A 24,859-nucleotide genomic window follows, 5' to 3' on the forward strand; every position below is an offset into this window, starting at 1 on the left:
GAGTACAGGGCTGAGCGGGAGAGGAAAGTTTTACTCTTTATTTTAAATATTTCTGTACTGTCTGCTTACACATATAAGCATATGTGGCTTTTATATAAAAAGATAAAGCTTTGAAAATACTAAATGTTACTTGGCAATATATTTGGAAAAGGTTGAATGTACATTGTGCAATCTAATCTAGAATTAGAAACAAACAATTTCATTAATTAAAAAGTTTTCGGGCTTCCCTGGTGGCGCAGTGGTTGAGAATCTGCCTGCCAATGCAGGGGACACGGGTTCGAGCCCTGGTCTGGGAAGATCCCACATGCCGCGGAGCGACTGGGCCCGTGAGCCAGAACTACTGAGCCTACATGTCTGGAGCCTGTGCTCCACAACAAGAGAGGCCCTGATAGTGAGAGGCCCGCGCACCGCAATGAAGAGTGGCCCCCGCTCTCCGCAACCAGAGAAAGCCCTCACACAGAAACAAAGACCCAACACAGCTAAAAATAAATAAATAAATTAATTAAAGGAAAAAAAAAAGTTTTCTTTTTCACAGTACAACAAACGGGAAGCACATCTACAGTGCTACTAAAGAATGGAAGCACGGAAAGGTTAATTTGGAAATTAATGAAATTAAACTAATGTAAGACATTCATAAAGAACTTTAAATCCCTGGATTCAGGAATTCTGCAAAATAAAAAAGCTTAGCAGCATCTGACTGTGTTAAATATTGAAGTACAAAATGAAGAGGAAGCGTCTGAAAACTGAGGTATACCTGTCAGCCTCTGAGAAGAAAAACTAGTCTAAACTCTCTTAGAGACACATAAGTCAAGCAATCTCAAGTGTAAACTTCTCTCAATACTCAAATTTTATCAACAAGAGAACTAAACACACTTTACATCCAGGATGAGATAAAAGAAATAACCAAGGTTCTACATTTGATAAGAATCTGTGCCTAAGAAAAATCCTTACAGGAAGACAGAAGGAACAGCATGAGATGGGGTCAATGCCCAACTCTGTGTCCAAGCTTTATGGTAGAAGCTGCAGAGAGGGAAAGCAACAAATTGATCCCAGTGGGGAAGAACCTTTCCTTGCTTTGGACTTGCTAGAAGGCAATAAAGCTTCAGGCATAAAAACCGCCCAGGTGACTACGATAGGCAACCCAACTAGCCCAATTCCAAACCTCAAAGAAGAAAACTAGCGCAAAATGCTTTAAAATTGTTTTAAAGTTTCATTTCTTAAGAAAGCATATTGTTTATATAAATTACAGATCTATAATGATAAAACATAATCTTTAAAAATACTTCTCAGCAAACAGCAAGCTTCCTAAGCTATAGGAATCAAAAATGTTACCATTCCAGACTATGATTCAATTTTTTCCTCCACTCCAACAGTTTTTTACCCCCAGGAAAATGAGGAAGAGTTTTCTTCACTTCTTAAAGATGTGACCAGTCTTCTTAATCTTCTACTTGTATTAGTCTAACACATCTTTTAAAATCTTTAAATGAAAGAAATAACTAGTAGGAACTCACAAAGAGAATACTTCTAGTAGCAAATACTCCAATTTCCATAGCATGGATTAATGCCTTTATTTGGAAAGAGTATTCAAAATCAAAGACACTCAATCTTCCTTAAGGTCTGGACTAAGAACATTATTAGCCATTTTATTCCAACTGGACTGAAAGAAGACTAGGAGGATATTTTATTTCTCTTTCCAAAATGCCTATAATGCTACTTTTGGATTGCCTTCATTGGCTCCTTCCTATAGTCCAACAGCAACTGAAGTGCCAATGCTCTCATCCCATTCCAGCCAGTACTCTGAACCCCTAGTGTTAGAGAGAGAATTTTGTTGGCTGTTCTATGTTTAACAAATCACTAAATATACACAGTACTCTGGCACTGTGCTACTAAGATAAATAAGATATGGATGGTATCTACCTTCAAAGAGCTCAGAGTCTAGTAAGGAAAACAGACTACTGCAGTATGGCCAGATCTGGCTCAAAGGACAAGATGATGCTTGAGATGGACTATTTCAGGAGATTAGCTGACAACCGGAAGAAAATATATTGGCAGTTGGGGAGGCAAGGGGGTAGGAAAGAGTGACAACATATACATAGAACTAAAACTAACACTATGTACATCATACTTGGTTTATTCAGGTAATTCTAGGCATTCTGGAATAGCTGCAGTGAGATCATTATATACCATGTTATGAGTTTACATTTTATTGTGCAGGCGATGGGGGACAATGAAGGAGACAACTAGATGAAGGAAAGCAGTGTAGAAAGTTGGCAAGTGAGGTCAGAGACATGGAGAATACAATAAACAAAATTATAGAGAAAATACATAAAAATTTGTATTATGTTCATACAATGGAATATTACTCAGCAATAAAAAATAATAAACTACTACTGGTACTCACAACAACATGGAGGAAACTCAGAAACATTATGTTGAATGAAAAAAGCCAGATACAAAAGAGTACAAATTATATAACTCTATGTACATAAGTTCAAGAACAGGTAAAACTAAGCTATGCTGACAGAATTCAGAAAGATGCTTACCTTGGGGGAAAGGCTATTGGATTGGAAAGGAAAGAGCATGAGGAACTTTCTGGGACAATGACAGTGTTCTACATCTTAAATTACATGCTGGTTATACATGTGAACATATACATAAAAACTCATTCAGCTCTATACTTTAAATTTCGCACATTTTACCATACATAACTTAATAAAAATGTAAATTATACCTTAACCAAAAAAGAAAAGTGATATATAATTGTGCTGGAATAAAATCAGAATAAGTTAAACCAGTGTCATCCCATAAGCAATATCTAACTTGTAAGAAATCAGAACAAACATTCTAATAGACACCATATTCAATTAGCAAACAAAAATCACTAGAAGACTTTAAGTACAAAAATCTAGCTTCTTCTCCCCCTCAGAAAGATATTTAGGCAAGTGTTCCTTATAATAAATGCTGTGAAAATAAAGTTTCTAAAGAAAAAGAAATAGCTCACTATTAACCAAAAAATAAAAATTTTCTAGACAGCAGTACCTGCCTTATAGGAGGTACTATAAAGATTAATAAGGCGTGAGAAGCACTTAATACAATAAGTATTCTCCAAACTACCACTACTATTATTACTACATAATACCAATAAAATGGAAACTTTCCTTCAGATTATGCCTAAACCACTAATTGAGAATACACTATTTAACTGCACATTATTCAACTACAGCACCTCTCATCCTAGGCTTTTTTTTTTTAACCATTGATCAGCAAGTTCTTGACAGCTGAAACATCTAGTTAGATTTAGAAAGACCCAAGTTAACTGCAATGTATTCAAAGTATTCTTTTTTAATCTGTTTATATCCTGAAGCCATGTTCACTTACCAACAGATAGTAAATGCACCTTTTTAACATTTCAAAAACTTATATTATTAAAAAAGCAATCTTTCACATATCAGACCAAAAGTACATGATCACAATTCAATTTTCTGAAGTCAACAGTCTTAAAAAATGAAAATAAATCAGAATGCTAAATTAGAAAAGTCATTCAGTAGAGATACAAAAAATATTAAAACAATCATTTATAACTCTGAACATTATATTAACATAAAGAAGTCATAATTTGGCAAATTTAAACAACTGTAGAAGTGCTTTCTTTGTTAATGGAAATAAGAAAGTAAAATTCACAAAAGCAAAGACTACTCAAGTACTATAACCCACTAAGAAGGGAACACTGAAGCAACCTAGCAAATCTCTTACTGAACTGGTTTCCGAGCAGCTAAACCAAACATCAACTTGATTTCTGAACGTGTTTAATAGTCACTGGAAACTGCATACTTTAGTTTCACAATTTGACAGCTGTATTTTCACTTCCATCAAATCAACTGGACCAAGTGCATCAAAAAGTTGGTTCTTTGTATTTCAAAATTTAATTTAAAAACTCATTGATTTTGGATTTGGAGGCACGCTTTTTAAACATAAATTTTTTGTATTATTCCTACTTTGATATGTAATACTTAACAAAGCTGTCTTCTACTTACCTTGATTTTGTCTTATTAACATCTCGTTGCAAGAACAATCTCATTCGAAATTAAATCAAACCTGAAAGAATACATGTAAAGGCAATCATTTAGTTTTTTTCCTTCAGGTATGAATAAATACATCTATGATACACTATTCTTTTAAATTAAAAGTATAAATTGAATTATTACAGTAACCTTCAGGAAACTATTGCTAAGTACCATTTTTTGAGGAACAATCATCTATTCAAATGAGAAACAAACTTTTTAGTTCTCTTGTTTTCGTTAATATTAATAGTATGGCAATAGCATAATTAAAATTATTATTTGTTAATAAAACACACACTTCTATCTATATCAATGTTTATCTAATATTATTACATACATACCAAAAAATACACCAAAAAGTTGAAGAAAAAAAAAAACATGAGATGGCATAAAAGTGTATGTTAATAGCCATAATAATGGCTAACACTGATTAAATACTTACTAAATGCCAAGGAAGATTATTCTAGAAAATAGTGTATACTGATAATCTCCTGCTTCCTCAATTTAGCCTTCAATCTAGTATAAGGTGACCTCCACCCCAACACTCCACTGAAAATTTACTTGTCAAAAATCTACCCACCCCTAATTTTATCACACTTCACAAATGCCGAAACTCAATATATCTTACCCTGAACTCTACACATCACCTTTCCCCCATTCTTAAAACCAGCTTGTTACTCTTCTGAATTTTTATTCTCAAAAAATGGCACCACCATATCTATTACTATTCTCACCTAGATTACTGTAACTGTTCTATTTCTAGACTCACTATCCTCTCAAATTCATCCTTCCCAAAACTATGTAAGTAATTATTTTGCAATGGCTACCCTGAAGACATCACATCTATGCCTCAAGGCCTTCAATAGTACTCATCAATGACCTAAGCCTCATCTATTTATCCCCAATCTTTACTCTCCCCTTCACTCCACGTTTCTACTATACTAAACCCCTTCAACTCCCAGAAGAGCCCATATGCTCTCTCAGCTTTCATGCCTTTTCACATGGTGAACTATACCTACTTTCTATCTCTCAACCTTGCTAACACCTTTCTACTAGTTTTTCGATTATTTAGCTCAGTCACCCTGGCAGATCCTTCTTTAACTTCTTCAACTATGTAAAGCTGTGTTTCTCAATTGTTATAGCAACTAGTGATAGCTCTATATCAATTCTGTTTACCTGTGTGTTTCCTGAGCTACAATGTGGACACACTGAGGAAAAGAATTCATTTGTCTCACTTCAGCACTTTCACTGGATAGCACATAATAAAAGCCTAACAGTGTAGGCAGAATGAAAGATTAGAAATTTTGTATTGTATCCCCAAATGTACACAGGGATATAGAAGATAAAGTAAAATTCAGGCTAATGAGTTCATCCACATTTTCAAGGACTAGAGAAAAAATTCATATCACTTCTGGATCCCAGTAACATTACTTTATAAAATGACTACATCTAAGTAAAATACAACTGACAAAAATTAGCCCAGTGCAACCTTTTACTGAGTAAATGAATTAATTTCACTGATTATCAGTACCAAGATTTGGCACTAAATGTTTGTATCTCTACAGAAAACAAAGTTTGTGGACAATAAATCCTAGACTAGTTTTAAGTATTAGCATTAAGCAGAAAAGCTTTGGAGAGGATAGGGAATATGGTTTTAATACTAATAATGTCAATAATCTAGAAAAGTGGTTCTCAAACTTCAGTGTGCATTGGAATGACCCAGAGGGCTTGTTATGCAGCGATGGCTAGGCCCTACCCTCAGAGTTCCTGATTTGGCAGGTCTAAGATTGCAGCCTTATCATTTGTATTTCAAAGTTCCTAACGTGATGCTGATGCTGATACTTCTGGGACCACCCACTGAGAACACAGGCCTACAGTTTTTTGCATAATGTCTAGAAGAGATGAGAATATTCTGCCACCCACTGCCACCAGCCTTTACCCACGCAGAACTAGATACTGAGACCTATTACAAATGAAACTATAAATCAAAGTGGGAACATCAGAAGTCTACTATGAGTTGCTCAGTATGAGAGGCTAAAAAATGGTCCTACAAAAGATATCCACATCCTACTCCCTTGAACCTGTAAATTTTACTTTATGTGGCAAAAGAAAAGAAGTGTCTTTACAGATGTGATTAAGTGAAAGATTTTGAGATGGAGATATTATCCTGGATCATCTGGATGGGCCTGAAATACAATCACATGTATCCTTATAAAGAGGGGGACATGGAGACATCTGACTATACACAGCGAAGGTAAAGACAGAGCAGAAAGAGATTTGAAAACACTGGCCTTGAAGACTGCAGCCAAAGCCAGGAATGCCAGCAGCTACCAGAATTGAGACAAGGCAAGGAACAGATTCTCCTATAGAGTCTGGAGAGAGATCATCACTGCTGACACCTTGATTTCTGCCCAGTGATACTGACTTCAGACTTCTGGCTTCCAGCACAGTGATAGAATTAAGTTTCTATTATTTTAAGCAACCTAGTTTTTGATAATTTGTGAGAGCAGCCTAGGAAACTAATATATTGATGATGGCAGGTTCTCTGGGAGATAAATCAGAAGCACTACATAAAAGATGTTACGGACTGAACTGTGTCCCCATAAAATTCCCATGTTGAAGCTCTAACTCCCAATGTAACTGTATTTGGAGATAGGGCCTGTAAGGAGGTAATTAAGGTTAAATAGGGTCATAAGGGTAGGGCCCTAATCCAATATGACTGGTGTCCTTATAAGAAGAGACAGAGACACCAGGGATGCAGGCTCAGAGGAAAGGCCATGAGAAAACAGCCATCTGCAAGGAGACAGGAATCAGTGGAAACCAAACCTAACTCTCAAATCTTGGACTTCTAGCCTCCAGACCTGTGAGACAATAAATTTCTGTTGTTTAAGCCACCTTGTCTGTGGTTTTTTATTATAGCAGCCCTAGCAGACTAATACAAAAGGATATACATGTTTGCACAACAAAGTGAATGTACTTAATGCCACTGAGCTATACACTTCAAAATGTTTAAAATGTTAAATTTCATTATATATACATTTACCACAATAAATAAAACAAAAGCATACACAAATACTACACACAATAACTAACTTTGACTTTAGCTGTTTAATTTTTTTATCTTGTTCTGCTCACAGTTATATTTCAAAGTCTGGGGGAAAAAACCCACTTTTAATTATATCTGTTCCCCAAAGAGACAAACCAGGCCATTTCAAACACTATATTTTTTTAAAAGGTGTATTTTATAAGGAAGTTTGATAGAAAGTTCCTTTGAAATCCATACCCTAAAAGTATAATTAGGATATTCTTTAGGTGAATACTGGAAGGGGGATACAGAAAAGAGAAAACACTTAAAGTCACTGATATAAATGGTTTTACCTCAAAAGGTACATTTTAAGAGAAAACTGCAAACTAAGATATCAAATATATCCTCCCCAAAACCCATAATCCCAGTCTAATCATGAGAAAAACATCAGACAAATTCCAGTAGAGGAAAATCCTACAATATGCCTAACTAATACTCCTCAAAACTGTCAAGGTCATCAAAAACAAAGCCTTAAAGAGCCTAAAGAGAAATGACAACTAAATGTAATGCAGTATCCTGGATGGGATCCTGGAAGAGAAAAAGAACATCAGGTAAAAACTAAGGAAATCTGAATAAACTATGTTCTTTAGTTAATAACAATGTAACAATATTGGTTTATTAACTGTAACAATTGTACCAGACTAAAGTAAGTTGTTAATAATAGAGAAAACAAAGTGTGCATGGGGGAAGAAGGAGAGTGTGGGAAGTCTTTGTACTATTCTTTTCAAATTTTCTATAAATCTAAAATTTCTAGAAAGAAATATTGGGACTTCCCTGGTGGCACAGTGGTTAAGAATCCACCTGCCAGTGCAGGGGACGCAGGTTCCAGCCCTGGTCTGGGAAGATCCTCCCCTACATGCTGCAGAGCAACTAAGCCCATGTGCCACAACTACTGAAGCCCACACACCTAGAGCCCATGCTCCGCAACAAGAGAAGCCACTGCAATGAGAAGTCCGTGCACCACAATGAAGAGTAGCCCCTGCTTGCTGCAACTAGAGAAAGCCTGTGCACAGCAACAAAGATCCAACGCAGCCAAAAATAAATAAATAAACAAATAAATTTATTTTAAAAAATAAAAAGTAATGTCTTCATTTTTCAAGTATTTTAAGTATACTGAAAAGGCATGAACATATTTTAGAAAATTAAACAATGACAAATTAGAAAAGGCTTCAGAATTAAACCCTAAAGTAAACATAACACATCAAAAATATGTATAAGGTAGGCCACAAAACAAACCCTACCAAATTTAAGACTGAAATCATGCAGACTATCTTCTCTCACCACAATGAAATGAAACTAGAAATCAAAAGCAAAAGGAAAACAGGAAGATCCACAAATACAAGAACTAAACAGCTAACTCTTAAACAACCAATGGGTCAAAGAAGAAATCACAAGGGAATTTAGACAATATCAGGAGACAAATATGAAAACACAACATACCAAAACTAATGGCATTCAGTGACAGCAGTACTAAGAGGGAAGTTTATATGCTTACGTTAAAAAAGGAAGATCTTAAATCATCAACTTAACTTTATACTTAAATAAGAACAAGCTAAACCAAAAGTTAGCAAAAGGAAGGAAATAATAAAGAATAAAGCAGACATAAAATAAAGAACAGAAATAGGGGGAAAAAAATCAACAAAACCAAGAGTTTGTTTTTTAAAGATCAGCAAAATTGACAAATTCTTAGCTAGACCAAGAAAATAAGAGAGAAGATTCAAATAAAATTACAAATGAAAGAGGGGACATTATAACAAATGCCAAAAGATTATAAGAGATTACTACAAACAATTAGCTGCCAACAAATTGGACAACCTAGAAGAAACAGATAAATTCCTAGAAACACATAACCATGATGACTGAATCATGAAGCACTAAAATATCTGAACAGACCTGTAACTAGGTAAGGAGATTGAAGCAGTAATCAAAACCCTCTCAATGAAGAAAAGAAGAACCAGATGACTCCACTGGATAATTCTACCAAACATTTAAAGAAGAATTCTCCTCAAACTCTTCTAAAGAACTGAAGATAATAGAACATGCACAAACTCATTCTCATTCAGGGTAATGAGGTCAGCATTACCCTGATACCAAAGCCAAAGACACAACAAGAAAAGAACACTACAGACAAATATCCCTGATGAATATCAGCAAATATCCTCAACAAAATACCAGCAAACTGAATTCATTAGCACGTCAAAAGAATGATACTCACCATGACCAAACTGGATTTATTCCTGGAATGCAAGGATGGTTCAACAAATAAAAATCAATTGATGCAATACATCATATTAACAGAAAGAAGGACAGAAACCACATGACCACCTCAACTGATGCAGAAAAAGCATTTGACAAAACTCAATACCATTTTATGATAGGAACATGCAATAAACTAGAAATAGAAGGAAACCACTTCAACATAGTAAAAGCCACATGAGAAAAGCCCACAGTTAACATCATACCCTACAGTGAAAGACTGAAAGTTTTCTCTCTAAGAGCAAAAAGAAAGTAAAGATGCCCACACTTGCTACTTCTATTCAACACAATACTGGAAGTACAAACCAGAGCAATTAGACAGCAAGACAAAATAAAAGGCACACAAATTGGAAAAGTAGAAGTAAAATTACCTGTTTGCTGATGACATGCTCTTACACACAGAAAGTCCTAAAGATTCTTTAAAAAATGTTAAAACTAATAAATGGTTTCAGCAAAACTGCAGGATACAAAACCAATACACAAATATCAGTTGTGCTTCTACATATTAACAATGAACAATATGAAAAACAAAATTATGAAAACAATCCCATTTATAATAGTGCTGGGAAATAAATAGTGCTGGGAAAACTGGATCAAAACATGCAAAAGAATGAAGTTGGATCTTTACCTAATACAACATTAAAAAATTAACTCAAAATAGATCAAAGACATAAACATGAGAGCTAAAACCCTGAAAAAAAGGCAAAAAGCTTCATGAGATTGAGTTTGGGATATGACACCAAAAGCAGAGACAACAAAAGCAAAAATAGACAAAGTGGACTACCACAAACTTAAAAACTCCTCTTCTTCAAAGGAATCAATAGATAGAGTGAACAGGTAATCTACAGAATGGGAGAAAATTTTTACAAATCATATATCTGATAAGGGGTTAAATATCCAAAATATGTAAGCAACATTTACAACTCAACAACAAAAAAAACCCAAAAACAACCTGATTAAAAAATGGGCAAAAGATCTGAATAGACAAATATCAAAAAAACATATACAAATGTTCAAAGAGTATATGAAGAGATGTTCAACACTGCTAATCATAAGAAAAATACAAATCAAAACCACAATGAGATATCGTTTCACATCTCAATAGAATGGCCACTACCAAAAGAAAAGAAAATAGTAAGCTTTGGAAAGGATACAGAGAATTGGAACTCTTGTGCAGTGTAGGTGGGAATGTAAAATGGTGTTAACAATTACAGAAAATAGTATGGCAGTTCCTCAAAAAATTAAAAACAGAATTAGCATATGATCCAGTAATCTCAGTTCTGGGTATATACCAAAATAATTCAAAGTAGGATCTCAAAGAGATATTTACATACCCATATTCCTTGTAGCATTATTCAAGAGGTGGAAACAAACTGAATGTTCATCAACACATAAATGGATAAAGGAAATGCAGTATATACATATAATGGAATATTATGTAGTCTTTAAAAACGAAGAAAATCCTGTTACATGCTACATCATGGATGAACTTGAGGACATTATGCTAAGTGAAATAAGCCAATTACAAAATAACAAATATTGTATGATTCCACTTGTATGAATTATCTAACATAGTCAAGATAACAGAAAAAAAAGGTAGAAAGGTAGGTGCCAAGGGTTAAGGATGGGGCGGGGGGGGGGATAAAATTAGTGTTTAATGGTAGAGTTTCAGTTTCACAAAATAAAAAGTTCTAGAGATCTGGCTGCACAGTACAAATATTCTTAACACTACTGAACGGTACAACTAAAAATGGTTAAGATTGTAAATTTAATGTTGTGTATTTTACAACTTAAAAAAACAAAGAAATATCAAGAAAAAAATACATACAAGGGCCAAGATGGAATAGCAAGGATTGAGGTTGCCCTCCACCTGAAAAGCCTAAGAAACCAAAAAATATATATGAAAGTTTTCAGGTATTAGGCAGTCACTGATGGTGAACCCTAAAAGGAGAAACAAATGCAGTGAGCCTTCCAACATTCCCAACTTACCACCTGAAGAAAATACAGCCCCCCAGGGAAGAGCTACCCAGGTAGAATATGATGGTCTCCCTGAACTGAGGAGACTCAGCTGGAAGTCCAACGAAGCCATGACAGCTAGAGATTGCAGGGCAGAATACTGTTGAGAAGACAACTGCATAGAGCTACCACACCCTTAAGTATTCAGCTGCGTAACGATTAGAACAAGCCTGTGTGGAAACTACCTAAGGTGAAGGAAAGAGCCACTCAAAATGATGAGAGGGATTATTGCCCTAGTCTCACACAAAGTCAGAAATAATGCCTGTTCCTTTTAGAAACAGTATAAAACCTCTTAAGTCAGGCAGCACTAACTATAGCAACCCTAGATTAAATGCTTTTGAAAGACAGACCCAAAAGGAGAATGTAGCAGAAGAGGGAAGAATTACAAAGTGGCAAGAGGAAACTTTTGGGGGTGATAAATATATTCATTATCTTGTTTTGTGGTGATGACTTCCTGAGTGTATATATATGTATCTCAAAACTTATCCTACTGTACACTTTAAATATGTGTATTTCACTGCATGCCAATTATATCCCAATAAATCTGTTTTTAAAACTTCAATTACAACAAAACAAACAACCCAATTATAAAATGGGCAGAAGATTTGAAGCAGCACTTCACCAAAGATACATGAATGACAAGTAAGTACATGAAAACATGCTCAGTATCATCTTTCAATAGGGAAATGCAAATTAAATCCACAACAAGTTATCACTACACAACTACAAGCATGGCTAAAGTTAGTAAGGCTGACCATACCAAGTGTTGGCGAACATGTGAAGGAACTGAAACTCTAACACACACATACAGGAAGATAAAATGGTACAATCACTTTGTAAAAACAGTTTCACCATGTCTTTTTCTTTTTTTAGTATTTTTTTTAAGTCTTTATTGAATTTGTTACAATATTGCTTCTGTTTTAAGTTTTGGTTTTTTGGCCACGAGGCATGTGGGATCTTAGCTCCCTGACCAGGGATCGAACCCACACCCCCTGCATTGGAAGGAGAAGTCTTAACCACTGGATCGCCAATGAAGTCCCAGTTTCACCATTTCTTAAAATGTCAAACATACACCTACTCCTAGGTATTTACCCAAAGAAATGAAAGCATATGTTCACACAAAGGCTTACATACAAATAATCATCTTCATTTGTAATAGCCAAAAGCTGAGGGAAAAAATGTCCAGCAACACACTAATCCTTAAATCATACCTGTAAAATGGAATAAGTAGAATTTAACTAATGACACATGCAACACAGATGAATCTGAAAATAATCATGCTGAGTGAAAACAAGTGCAGACAAAAAGATTTCACACTGCATAGCTTCATCTACATAAAACTCTAGAAAACTCAAACTACTCCATAAATGACAGAAAGCAGATCAGTCATTGTCTGGGCATTAGGGGAGGAGCAATAAATACGAAAGGATTACAAAGGGGCACAAGGAAACCTTTGAGGATAAAGGATATGTTTATTATCTTGTAGTGATGATTTCATGGGTGTATATAGATATCAAATCCGTTCAAATTGCACACTTTAAACGTGTGATTTATTATATGTCAAATGTACTTCAATAAATCTATTTAAAATATCACAATATGCAAAGAATAATAAGCAGGGAAAAAATAAAGTCAAATCTCAAATTAAGAAGGTTAGAATGATAATAATAAACACAAAAAAACCACTGTCATTTATAACTAAAAGAGTAAAGATACAAATTAATCATCTATTAACACCTACAACTCGTAAGACAACCAGCACTACAATTACCCTATATTTGGTAACTCAATACATGAACAATGCTTCCAAAATCTCATCAGACACATCCCATGAAACAAGTATAACAAGTCATCTGTACTACTGGACAGATCAATGTATTTAATTTACACTTGTCACAACTTCTATACTTAAACTCAATTCCTACTGAAATATAATGGGGCTCGACCTAGAACAAAATAATATCAAAAATTAATTCTACAACATGAGTCAAAAAGTCTATCTGCAAAAAAACCCCAATTCTGTACCATCCCATTCCTCATGCACTTGGCAATAAGGCTTTGCAGTTTCTCCTACCAAGAGGTAGAATCTTTCCCCAGTCCTTTTAATTCTGGGCTTGACCTTATAAGGAAGATCAATAGAATGTAACAAATGTCACAGTTTGCCAGTTCTGAGCTAGACTTCAAGAGACCATGTATGCCTCTGCTCTCTTGGAATCCTGCCACTACCATGAGAACAAGCCCACTCTAATCTGCTGGAGGACAAGAGGACAGCCCAGATGTCCCACCCCAGGCCATCCTAGAGAAGCCAGCCAAGAGCAGCAGAATCACCCTCCTGAGCTGCTTCTGAATGCAGACTTAAACAAGCCCTGCCAAGACTAGAAATACTGCCTGACTCATAGACTTGTTCTAATAATAAATGTTTGCTTTAAACCAAGTTTCAGAGTAATTTATTACACAGCAATAGCTAACTGATATAGCAACTCTATCTTAAAGATATCATATTATTCTTATTCCTAGAAAGAGTTATTTTAGATTAACAATTGATCTGGGTCTCTTAACTAGAGACCTAGAAGGCAAGGGAAAAGGAGACATAAAAATCTCTTTTATTATTTCACTAAGAGTGACTCTAGAAAACATGTCACAGTTTGTCAATCTCAGAGATACATAAACTGAGCAAAATCATTTTAACAAGTAATGTTATCAGTCAACTACAATCTTTCATGGAATTTTGTTGCTAGATAGTTTTACTGGATTCAAGAATACAATGAAATCTTTCAGGATATGCCATAAATCTATATAAACTGTTGCAGAGCAATCTGCTACCTTGCCTAACATTCTTTTTCCTATTTATGCTAATGGTATTTTCCTTTAAGGAAACACTCTTACTCAACTATTAAAGTTGTACCAATCTTAGGCCCACCCCTGGATCAAGGGAATGAACAAGTGATACCCAGGCTGATCAGAGTACCTTGTTCTCCTAGCCATCAGAATTTTATTATGGATGGGAATGTAGTCCAGAATGGGAAATTTGGAATCCTTCTCATGATGTTTGCAAGAACTACTGGGAAAGGTATACTCTTCAGTGGAAATAACAGCTATGACAATGATGTAGATCATAGCAGACAGTGGCCATCTTTGCCACCTCATGGAGATTAACATATTTAGGAATAAAGTCATCACAGAAAAAAATCAAAGCCAAGAAACAGAGACATTATCCTAATGCTATCATTTGCACTCATTGATTCAAACATGTCAATTCAAATAACTGCAATAATAGCAGAAAAGGTAATATTTATCAACCCACCCACTGAGACCTACTAGAAAAACTGAGCAAGATATTAAAAACCATCAATTTGATGGCATCAAAGAGTTGACACAACAGTGAAGAATGACCAGGCCAAGATCCAAGACAAGATGGAGACCTACAGATAGAAACCCAGCACCTGAGGATGCTTTTACCTTTGGGTTATTTGCCAATCCACCTGATGCAGCTGAGAAACTGATCATTATTTCTGACACTGTTGTAGAGCTAGGGGGATCAAATGGAGATTGCAAGGTTCAGAACTGGTGAGTACCATACTAAATGTTACCCAATATTTGAGTTGAGACCCTAAAGGATTAAACTGTAGTGAACCAGAAGTAAAAAAAAGTTCTTACATGCACTGCAGCCCCACCTGAACACATCTAGGTGGCCAAATAAAAATCTCAATCCTTAAAATTTAATTAAGGTAAACCCAGACTGCTGTAGACCCCAGGTGTGGCATGAACAAACAAAAATTATCTCTGGAGAAAGATAATATCACCAAAGGGCTCAGAACTGAGGCATGGAAAAGCAGTTGTAAATTTAAATGGAGAAAGCATGGCAGTGAGAGAACCAAAAAAGGAATATAACAAAAATTCTCAGGGTCAACTTTGCCCAAATCACTGGATGACTGATAAACTATGTATGCACAGAGGAAAACTGAAGGAGTTGAGGGGGAAAAGTTGACAGAGGCCAGAGAGAAAGCTACACTTGAAAAAGAGCTTTACTGTGAGTTTGATGCTTTTTCAACAGGGTACATTCAACTGTGTACAGTTTAGGCAGCAGGAAGCTGAAGTCCTACAAGGTTGAAGCATCAGAGGACAGAATCCAAGCCCAGCAGAACAGCTGGGAATTAGTGGAATCTCTAGAAACATGTAAACCACAATCAAGCTTCAAAATCTGACTATAAACTTCACACAAGAATTCTCAGAAGAACATTAAAAGAGTCCAGTCACTAAAATATATTCATAATGTCCAGTTTTCAAGCAAAAACTACATGATATGCAAAGAAACAGGAAGCAGTGATCCATACTCAGGAAAAAGGGGTGTCAGTAGATATAATTCTGAGTACCCTGAATATAGGAGTTAGCATATAAAGAATTCCAAGCAACTATGTTAAGTGTGTTATGAGAATTAAAAGAAAATACATTCAAAGAGTTGACAGAAACTATAAGAAAGAAAAAGCTGATAAATAAAATAAATGACATAAAAATTCACCCAAAGGAGGTGATTAGAGATGGCAGAAGAAAGAACTTGTGAGCTTGAAGATAGGGCAATAAAACTGTCCAATCCAAAAAACAGAAAGTAAAATGACTGAAGAAAAATTAAGAGTCTCAGAGACCAATAGGACAATATCAGGCAATCCAAAATAGATGACACCCAACTCAACACATATGTACAACAAGATGTAACGGAATGCGAGAAGAGTAAAGAAGGTACAAAATAATTTTTGCTGAAGAAACAATGGAAAAAAAAATCTCAAATGTGGTAGAAAACATTAACTTATAGATACAAGAATCTCAACAAACCCAAGCAGGATAAACACAAAGAACCATTTCTATATATACATCATAGTCAAGCTACTAAAGGCCAATGAGAAAACCTTGAGTGCAGCCAGAGAAAAGTGACTGGTTATATATGGGAAATGACAATACAAGTAATGGCTGACTTATCACCAGAAAAAAGTGGATACTGGAACATCTTCTATATCCAGTGATACTATTCTTCAAAAATGAAAAAAAGATATTTTGAAATAAACAAAAAAAGATTCTTGTGGCTAGCAGACAAAAACAACAGTTAAAAAAAAAAGACGGGGGAAGGGGAGAAGTAATAAAAATAGTTAATCCAAAAGACAGCAAGAAAAGAGAAAAAGAATACAATAGTCCTAATAAATAGAAAGCACATAATAAGATCATTCACTTAAGTCCCAATAACCAGTAATATTATGAAATCTAAATAAATTTTATGTTATAATTAAAAGACTAAGAGTGTTAGATGGGACTGAAAGTAAAACAACAATGATATGGTGTATACATGAAATACTTCTAAAACATAAAGGCACAGAAAAATTTAAAATAAATGGTTGGGGGGAAAAAACAAACCACACAAACACTAACAATAAGAAGGCTTGTGTAGCTATGTTATTATCAATAAAGGTAGATTTCAGGGGCTTCCCTGGTGGCGCAGTGGTTGAGAGTCTGCCTGCCAGTGCAGGGGAGGCGGGTTCGAGCCCTGGTCTGGGAAGATCCCACATGCCGCGGAGCAACTGGGCCCGTGAGCCACAATTACTGAGCCTGCGTGTCTGGAGCCTGTGCTCCGCAACAAGAGAGGCCGCGATAATGAAAGGCCCGCGCACCGCGATGAAGAGTGGCCCCGCTTGCCACAACTAGAGAAAGCCCTCGCACAGAAACGAAGACCCAACACAGCCATAAATAAATAAATAAACCCAAAGTTAAAAAAAAAAAAAAAAAAGGTAGATTTCAAAGCAAAAAAGCATTACCAAAGATAAAAAGAATCAATGATAAACGGTTCAACTCATCAGAAACATGAAACCATTCTAAATTTGTGTGCCCCTAGTAATATGGATTCCAATACGTAAACCAAAAATCGACAGCAACACAAGAAAGACAAATCTGTAATAGCAGTAGAAGATTTTAACATACCTCTCTAATTGAACAAGCATGCAGAAGTTAAGCTGGTGAGGATGCAGAAGTTTTGAACAACATGATTAACAAAACTGACTAACACAGCGGTCCTCAACCTTTTTGGCACCAGGGACCAGTTTCGTGGAAGACAATTTTTCCACGGACCAGGGGGTGGGGGTGGCAGTGGGTGGGGGGAGGAAGGGTTCAGGTGGTAATGTGAGCCATGGGGAGCCGCAGATGAAGCTTCCCTCACTCGCGGGCCACTCACCTCCTGCTGGGCAGCCTGGTTCCTAACAGGCTGTGGACCAGTACTGGTCTGCAGCCCGGGGATTGGGGACCCCTGACTTAACAGACACATGTAAATACTGCACCCAAAAACTGCAGAATACACATTCTTTTTCAAATACACAAAATATTTACAAAACCTGCTCAATAAACATAATAAAAGGTATTCAATCACATTTGCAATCAGGGAAATGGAAAATAAAACCACTATGAGACAGCACTACACACCCTCTAGTATGGCTAAAATGAAAGATTAACAATATAAAGTGTTGGAGAAGATGAAGTGCAAAAGGAACTCTGTTGATGACTATAAATTGCTACAAACACTTTGGGAAAAAAATGTTGAATATCTTCTGAAATTAAACATAAATACACTCTAAAACCAAGCTATTAAAACTCTTAGGTATTTACTAAATATACACATGTGCATGTGTGTACTAGGAGACACGTACAAGTTAATGCATAGCATTATTTACAGAAGCCTAAAAATGGAAATAACTCAAATTTCCATCAAAAATAGAATGAATAAACCGTGGACTATTCACATACTGTACAGCAATGGAAGTGAATGAATTACAGTTATATGCAACAATAGAACTAAAGCTCATAAACAAAGCTGGAAAAGCCAGGACCCATTTACATAAATTTCATTAACAGAAAAAATTTCAAAAATGTGTTTTTTAATAGTAAAAATATAAAGCAAAAAAGTTAGTACCAGAAAACGTAGAATGGTAATACTCTAACAGAGAAGAAGAGGTTTGGGAAGAAGCAGAGTGAAGGATCTGGCAATGTTTTAATTTTTGACAGGGGGTGACTAAGCAGGTATGTACTTTTGAATACTTAAGTTGGACATTTTTTCCATGCATTATTCTGAGCATTTTTTCCACAGTAAAAATGTTTCAAAACTAAAAACACAGACATTTAAGGGTTTGAATTTTTCCGTAAATAAGGCACTAGCATTATCCTATAGTATTTTGTTTTTATTTTAATCAAAGCTATACAAATACATATTTTAAAAATCAAACAAAGCATGTTATGAAAAACAGCAGTGAAGTCCCCCCCCCCACCAATTTCTAAACAATACAGTTATATCTTGATTTTTCATTTTGCATCTGATTATTTCCTGTGTAAGAAAATGACCTACCCTCTTATATCCCTCTGTAACCTCCCCAAATTATACCATAGCCCTACAGGAAGATGGCTAATTGATTTTTTGACAAAAGTGAAAAAGCAATTCAATGGAGAAAAAAAGTATTTTCAACAAATTGTGCTAGAGCACCTGGATATATGTGGAGAGAAAAAACAAAACAAAACACTGACTTAAATCTGACATTCTATACCAATGTTAATTCAAAGTGGATTATAGGTATACATGAAAAATGTAATATTATTAATCTCGTAGAAGATAGAAAAAAATCATCAGGCTCTAAAGACAGAAAAGTGTTCTCAGAAATAACAAGTGCATGATCCTTAGAAGAAAAAATCTGATAACCGGACTTGATCAAAATGAAAATTTTCTACTCTGTGAGAGATCCTGTGAAGAGGATTAAAAAGCAAGTGACAAGTTTGGAGAAAATGTGTGCAAACTACATACCTGACAAAAGACTCATATCTAAAATATGAAAGAACTTTGGGGACTTCCCTGGTGGTCCAGTGGTGAAGAACCCGCCTTCCAATGATGGGGACATGGGTTTGACCCCTGGTTGGGGAACTAAGATCCCACATGCCGCAGGGCAACTAAGCCCGCGCGTCGCAACGACTGAGCATGCGGGCCACAACTAGAGAGGCTGCGTGCCACAACTACTGAGCCTGTGTGCCACAACTAGAGAGAAGCCCACGCACTGCAACAAGCAGCCCGCATGCTGCAGCAGAGGATCCCACGTACCGCAACTAAGACCTGACACAGCCAAAAATAAAATAAATAGATATTTTTTAAAAATGACTAGTGTGTTAAAATAAAAATATATATATAAAAGAATTTTGAAAATTCAATGGTAAGACACCAGCAAAAATACCAAAACAAGGAGATGCAAAAATCATCTCCATAAAACCAACAAGAACACTGACAAAAACAGAGTCAACGTTTTCCAAACTCTAGAAATTAACCAAAGATTTGCAGCAATCTGGGGAGAGTTTATTCAAGAAAGATGGCTGAATCTTGATGAGACCAGCAAACTTTGTGGCATTTATTTTGCCATATTCCCATCCTCCCACCCTAGCGCCACAGTAGACTCGAAAGCCAACAGTCCACAGGCCTGGTGAAAACCTGCAGCCTGGCAGTTACCTGAGGGGGGCAGAAGAGGGTGAGAGCTCCTTCACGACTGCATTCTCAGAGGACTGTCATTATTTGACATGTCTGGTGGTTTCCTGGAAGACACCACTCCCAAAGCTATCTTAAATTTGACCTAAGAGGGCACTCAGTGCAAAAAAAGCCTTTCCCCAAGGGCATTTGTCAAAAACGACTGGAAAAAATTGTATAATGTTACAGCTGACTGAGGCAGTGGATAACAGATAAGACCAACAACAGACTAACCAAAAAGCTTAAAAAGAAAAATTGGGGCTTAGAAAAGCTCCAATATATTCCTGAGAATCTAGATGGTCAAATGTGTGCCCAGAGCTGCACACATGCTCTAGGTTGTACACATGCTCAGGAAAGGCCTGAGAAGGCCCTAAGTGCTCACCTCTGGCTAACCTGGAAGCTCTGCACAAACAGGAAACGAAGGGTAAGGCAAAGTTACAAATTTCCTGGCTGAGTGCTGAAGGTGTGCCCCAACACACACACACACACACACACACAGAGCCTCTCAACAAATACTGGGAGACTTACTGGTCTCAGGCATTTAAGGAAATCACTGTCCAATTATTGGCTGACCTCTAAGCTAACTGAGTAGAGAGACTTCAGTGGCCACACATAGCAAAGAATACACATTTTACAGAATTAGTTCTGAAAAATCACTAAACTAACAACAACAAACAGTAACAACAACAAATGCTGGGGAGGGGAGAATATCTAATCATCAGAGCTGCCACATTATTTAAAATGCAGTTTTCAACAAAAAAATGACAAGACAATAAAAAAGTATGGCTCATACACATTAAAAAAAAAAAGGCAGTCAAAAGAAACTGTCCCTGAAGAAACTCAGACATTGGACTTAGTGAACAAAGTTATAAATCAGCTTTAATATGTTCTAAGACCTAAAGGAAATCCATGTCAAAAGAACTAAAGGAAAGTATGGATGTCTCACAAGCAGAAAATATCAACACAAGAAGATTTTTGAGGTGATAGAAAAATTCTGCATCTTTATAGGGATGTAGGATATAAATGTATATGCATTTGTTAAAAATATACATAGAGTTTGTGCATGTAAATGTGTGTAAATTTAACTTTAAAAAGTCAAATTCAGGTCTGTAGAAAATAAAATGTGTATAGTTCTTGAAATTGGTAAAAAAAAAAAAAACAGATAGAAATCATGAAGAAGGACAAAATCGAAATTCTGAAGCTGAAAAGTACAAGAATGAAAATGAAAAATTCACTACAAGGTTTTAGTAGCAGATGTGAGCAGACAGAAGAAAGAATCAGTGAATCTGAAGATATACCAATTGAGATTATCCACTCTGAGGAGAAGAAAAGGAAAAAACAAAACAGTGTGTCTAATATTCCTGAAGGACATCATTAAGAACACCAATACAGAATGGGAGTCCCAGAAGAGAGGAGAAAGAGGGGAAGAAGTAATATCTGAATAAATAATGGCTGAAATTACTCCATATTTAATGAAAAACATTAATCTAAACACCCCAAAAGCTCAAGGAATCACAAGTAGGACAAACTCAAAGAGATTCACACCTAGATACTTCATAATCAATCTCTCAAAAAACAAGGAGAGAATCCTGAAAGAAGCCAAGAGATAAGCAACTTGTCATATAGAAATCCTCAATTAAATTGACAGCTAATTTCGTGTCAGAAACCATGAAAGCCAGACGACAATGGGAAGACATATTCAAAGTACTGAAAAAATAAGACTGTCAACCAATAATTCTGTAACTACTTTCCCAAAATGAAAGAGAAATTAAGACATTCAACAGATAAACAAAAAATGAGAGAACTGGCTGCTAGCAGACCTGCTGTACAAGAAATATTAAAGGGTGTCCTTCAGGCTGAAATCAAAGGACAGTAGCCAGTAACTTGAGTATGCCTGAAGAATTAAAGGGCATGTAAAGGTAACCTGATAAGTAAACATAAAAGACACTGTAATTTAAAAATTTGTGACTCTTTTTTTCTCCTATTGGATTTAAAAGACATAGAAAGACAATTTGCATGACAATAATAGCACAAAGGAAGACAATAACAGAGGAATAAAGGAACAACAACAGAAAAAAATCTTAAGACATATAGGAAACAAGTAGCAAAAGGGAAGACATAAAATCTACCTTATCAGTAATTACATTAAATGCAAATTAACTGGGCATTCCAGTCAAAAAGCAGAGATTTGGCAGAATGGGTAAAAGAACACAATCCAACTATATGCTGCTTTCAAGAGACATACTTCAGATTCAAAGACACTTTAGATTCAAGTAAATTTAAAGTGAAAGGATAGAAAAAGATGTACAATGCAAACAATAACCAAAAGACAGCTAGAGTGGTTATATTCTTATCACATATAAGATATTAAGAAAAAAAATCATCACTAGAAACAAAGAAGGACATTTTATAACAAAAGGGTCAATTCATTAAAACTTATGGATGAACTATAAACATATATATCCCTAACAACAACACCTCAAAATAAATGAAGCAGAAACTTACAGAATTGAAAGGAGAAACAGACAACAGACAAAAACAAAAATAGTTGGAGACTTATATGCCTCACTTTCAATAACGGACAGAACCAGACAGAAGACCAACAAGAAAATAAAAGACTTGAACACTGTAAACTAACTAGACCTAACAGATAGCTACAGAATACTCAAGGAGAGCAGAACACACTTTCTTCTCAAGTGCACATGGAACATTCTCCAATATAGACCATACGTTAAGCCATAAAACAAGTCTCAACATATTTAAAAGAAATCAAATCATACGAAGTATGTTCTCCAACCATAATGGAATGAAACTCGACATTAATAACAGAAGGAAATTTGGAAAAGTAACAAATATGTGGAAATTAAGCAACAAACTCCTAAATATTCATTAGATCAAAGAAGAAATCACATGAGAAGTTATAAAATATGTTGAGATGAAAACAAAAACACAACACACTAAAACTGGTGGGATGAAGTGGAAGCAGTGTTTAAAGGGAAATTTATAGCTATATATGCCTACTTTAAAAGAGATATCAAATCAATAACCTAACCATCCATCCTAAGGAAGCAGAAAAAGAGCAAATTAAACCCAAAGCAGACAGAAGGAAGGAAATAATAAAGATTACAGCAGAAATGAAACAGAAAATTTTTTAAAGATAAAGAAAAATCAATGAAACCAAAAATTGGTTCTTTGAAAATATCAACAAAATTGACAAACCTTCAGCTAGGTACTGACCAAAAAAAAGACAAATTACAAGCATACCTTGTTTTATTAAGCTTCACAGTTACTGTGGTTTTTTAACAAACTGAAGGTTTGTAGTGACCCTGCACCAAGCAAGTCTATCAGCACCATTTTTTTAATAAAGCATTTACTCACTTTGTGTCTGTGTGTCACATTTTGGTAATTCTTACAACATTTCAAACGTTTTCATCATTATTACATTTGTTATGGTGATCAGTGATCAGTCATCTTTGATGTTACTATTGTAACTGTTTGGGGGCACCACAAACCATGCTCACATAAGATGGTGAACTTAATAAATATTGTGTGTTCTGACAGCTCCACAGACTGATTGTTCTCCCACCTCTCTCCCTCTTCTCAGGTCTCTCTATTCCCTAAGACACAACAATATTGAAATTAGGTCAATTAATAACCCTACAATGGCCTCTAAGTGTTCAAGTGAGAGCGAGAGTAAATCGATGTGGCAAGCTTCATCGTTGTCTTAAGAGTTGTCACAGTCACCCCAACCTTCAGCATCCACCACCCTGATCAGTCAGCAGTCGTCAACACTGAGGCAAGACCCTCCACCAGCAAAAAGATTACAACTTGATGAAGGCTGAGATGATGGTCAGCATTTTTTAATAATGGAGTTTTTTTAACTAAAGTATGGACACTTTTTAAGACATAATGCTGTTGCACACTTAATGGACTTCAGAATAGTGTAAACATAACTTTTATATGCACTGGGAAACCAAAAAGTTCATGTGACTCACTTTATTGTGGTGGTCTGGAACCAAACCTAAAATATCTCAAGGTGTATTACAATCATGAATGAAAAAGGTTTTAATACTGGCTTTATAATAGGAAATAAAAAATTATAAGGGAAGTGTACAATTGAATGGCAACGAATTAAGTAACCTAGAAGAAATGGACAAATTCCTAGGAAAAAAACCAAACTACCAGAACTGATTCAAGAAGACGCAGGAAATCTTGAATAGATCGATAACAAGAGATTGAGTAAGTAATGAAAAAACTCCCCACAAGGAAAGCCAGGACCAGATGGCCTCTCTGGTGAAATCTACCTTTAAACCAAACCTTTAAAGAATTGACACCAATCCTTCTCAAACACACGAAAATAAAACTACAGATAAATATCCCTTATGAATAACGTCACAAAAATCCTTTCTATACCTTGTGTGTGTATTTTCAGAAGACATACCATCTAGATCCCTTTGTCCTCCTCAGGAACTGATTACTCTTCAGACCTGCTGCACAGCCACATTCCTTGCATCTCCCTGCACAATCATCGTTTTCTCCTGTACTAAATCCTGTTTCCTGGATCTCTCCTTTTTTTGATTTACCCAATCATTCTGATAGAGCCCACATACTCTAGTAACTTCCTGAGATACAGTACATTTGAAGTAAATATTCTAACAACCTCGTGTTTCATATTTTTAGCCTACTCCCACATTTGACAGCTTGGGAAGGTACAGAATTAGTAGTTTGGAAATAACTTTCCTTCAGGATTCTGAGGCATTATTTCATTATTGATTGAAATAATATTAATATTATTAATATTAATAATATTAATAATAATCCAATGTTACTGATTCCTAATCTCTTTTATATGCTCCATAACCAAAAGCTTTTAGGATCTTCCCTTTATTTCTGGTGTCTGAAATTCCATCA

At 35.6% G+C, this 24,859-nt stretch overlaps 1 protein-coding gene across 1 annotated transcript in view; it reads right to left on the reverse strand.

Annotated features, from left to right (window-relative positions):
* Window positions 1–24,859, reverse strand: part of ZNF644 (zinc finger protein 644) — a 119,455-nt gene that overhangs the window by 80,378 nt on the left and 14,218 nt on the right. The window contains 1 exon segment of the mRNA XM_036847924.1: window positions 4,035–4,095. Within this exon segment, the coding sequence (XP_036703819.1) occupies window positions 4,035–4,078 (44 nt within the window). The 5' untranslated portion in view covers window positions 4,079–4,095.

This window comes from Balaenoptera musculus, chromosome 1 (assembly GCF_009873245.2).
Source record: "Balaenoptera musculus isolate JJ_BM4_2016_0621 chromosome 1, mBalMus1.pri.v3, whole genome shotgun sequence".
Classification (NCBI taxonomy): Eukaryota; Metazoa; Chordata; class Mammalia; order Artiodactyla; family Balaenopteridae; genus Balaenoptera; species Balaenoptera musculus.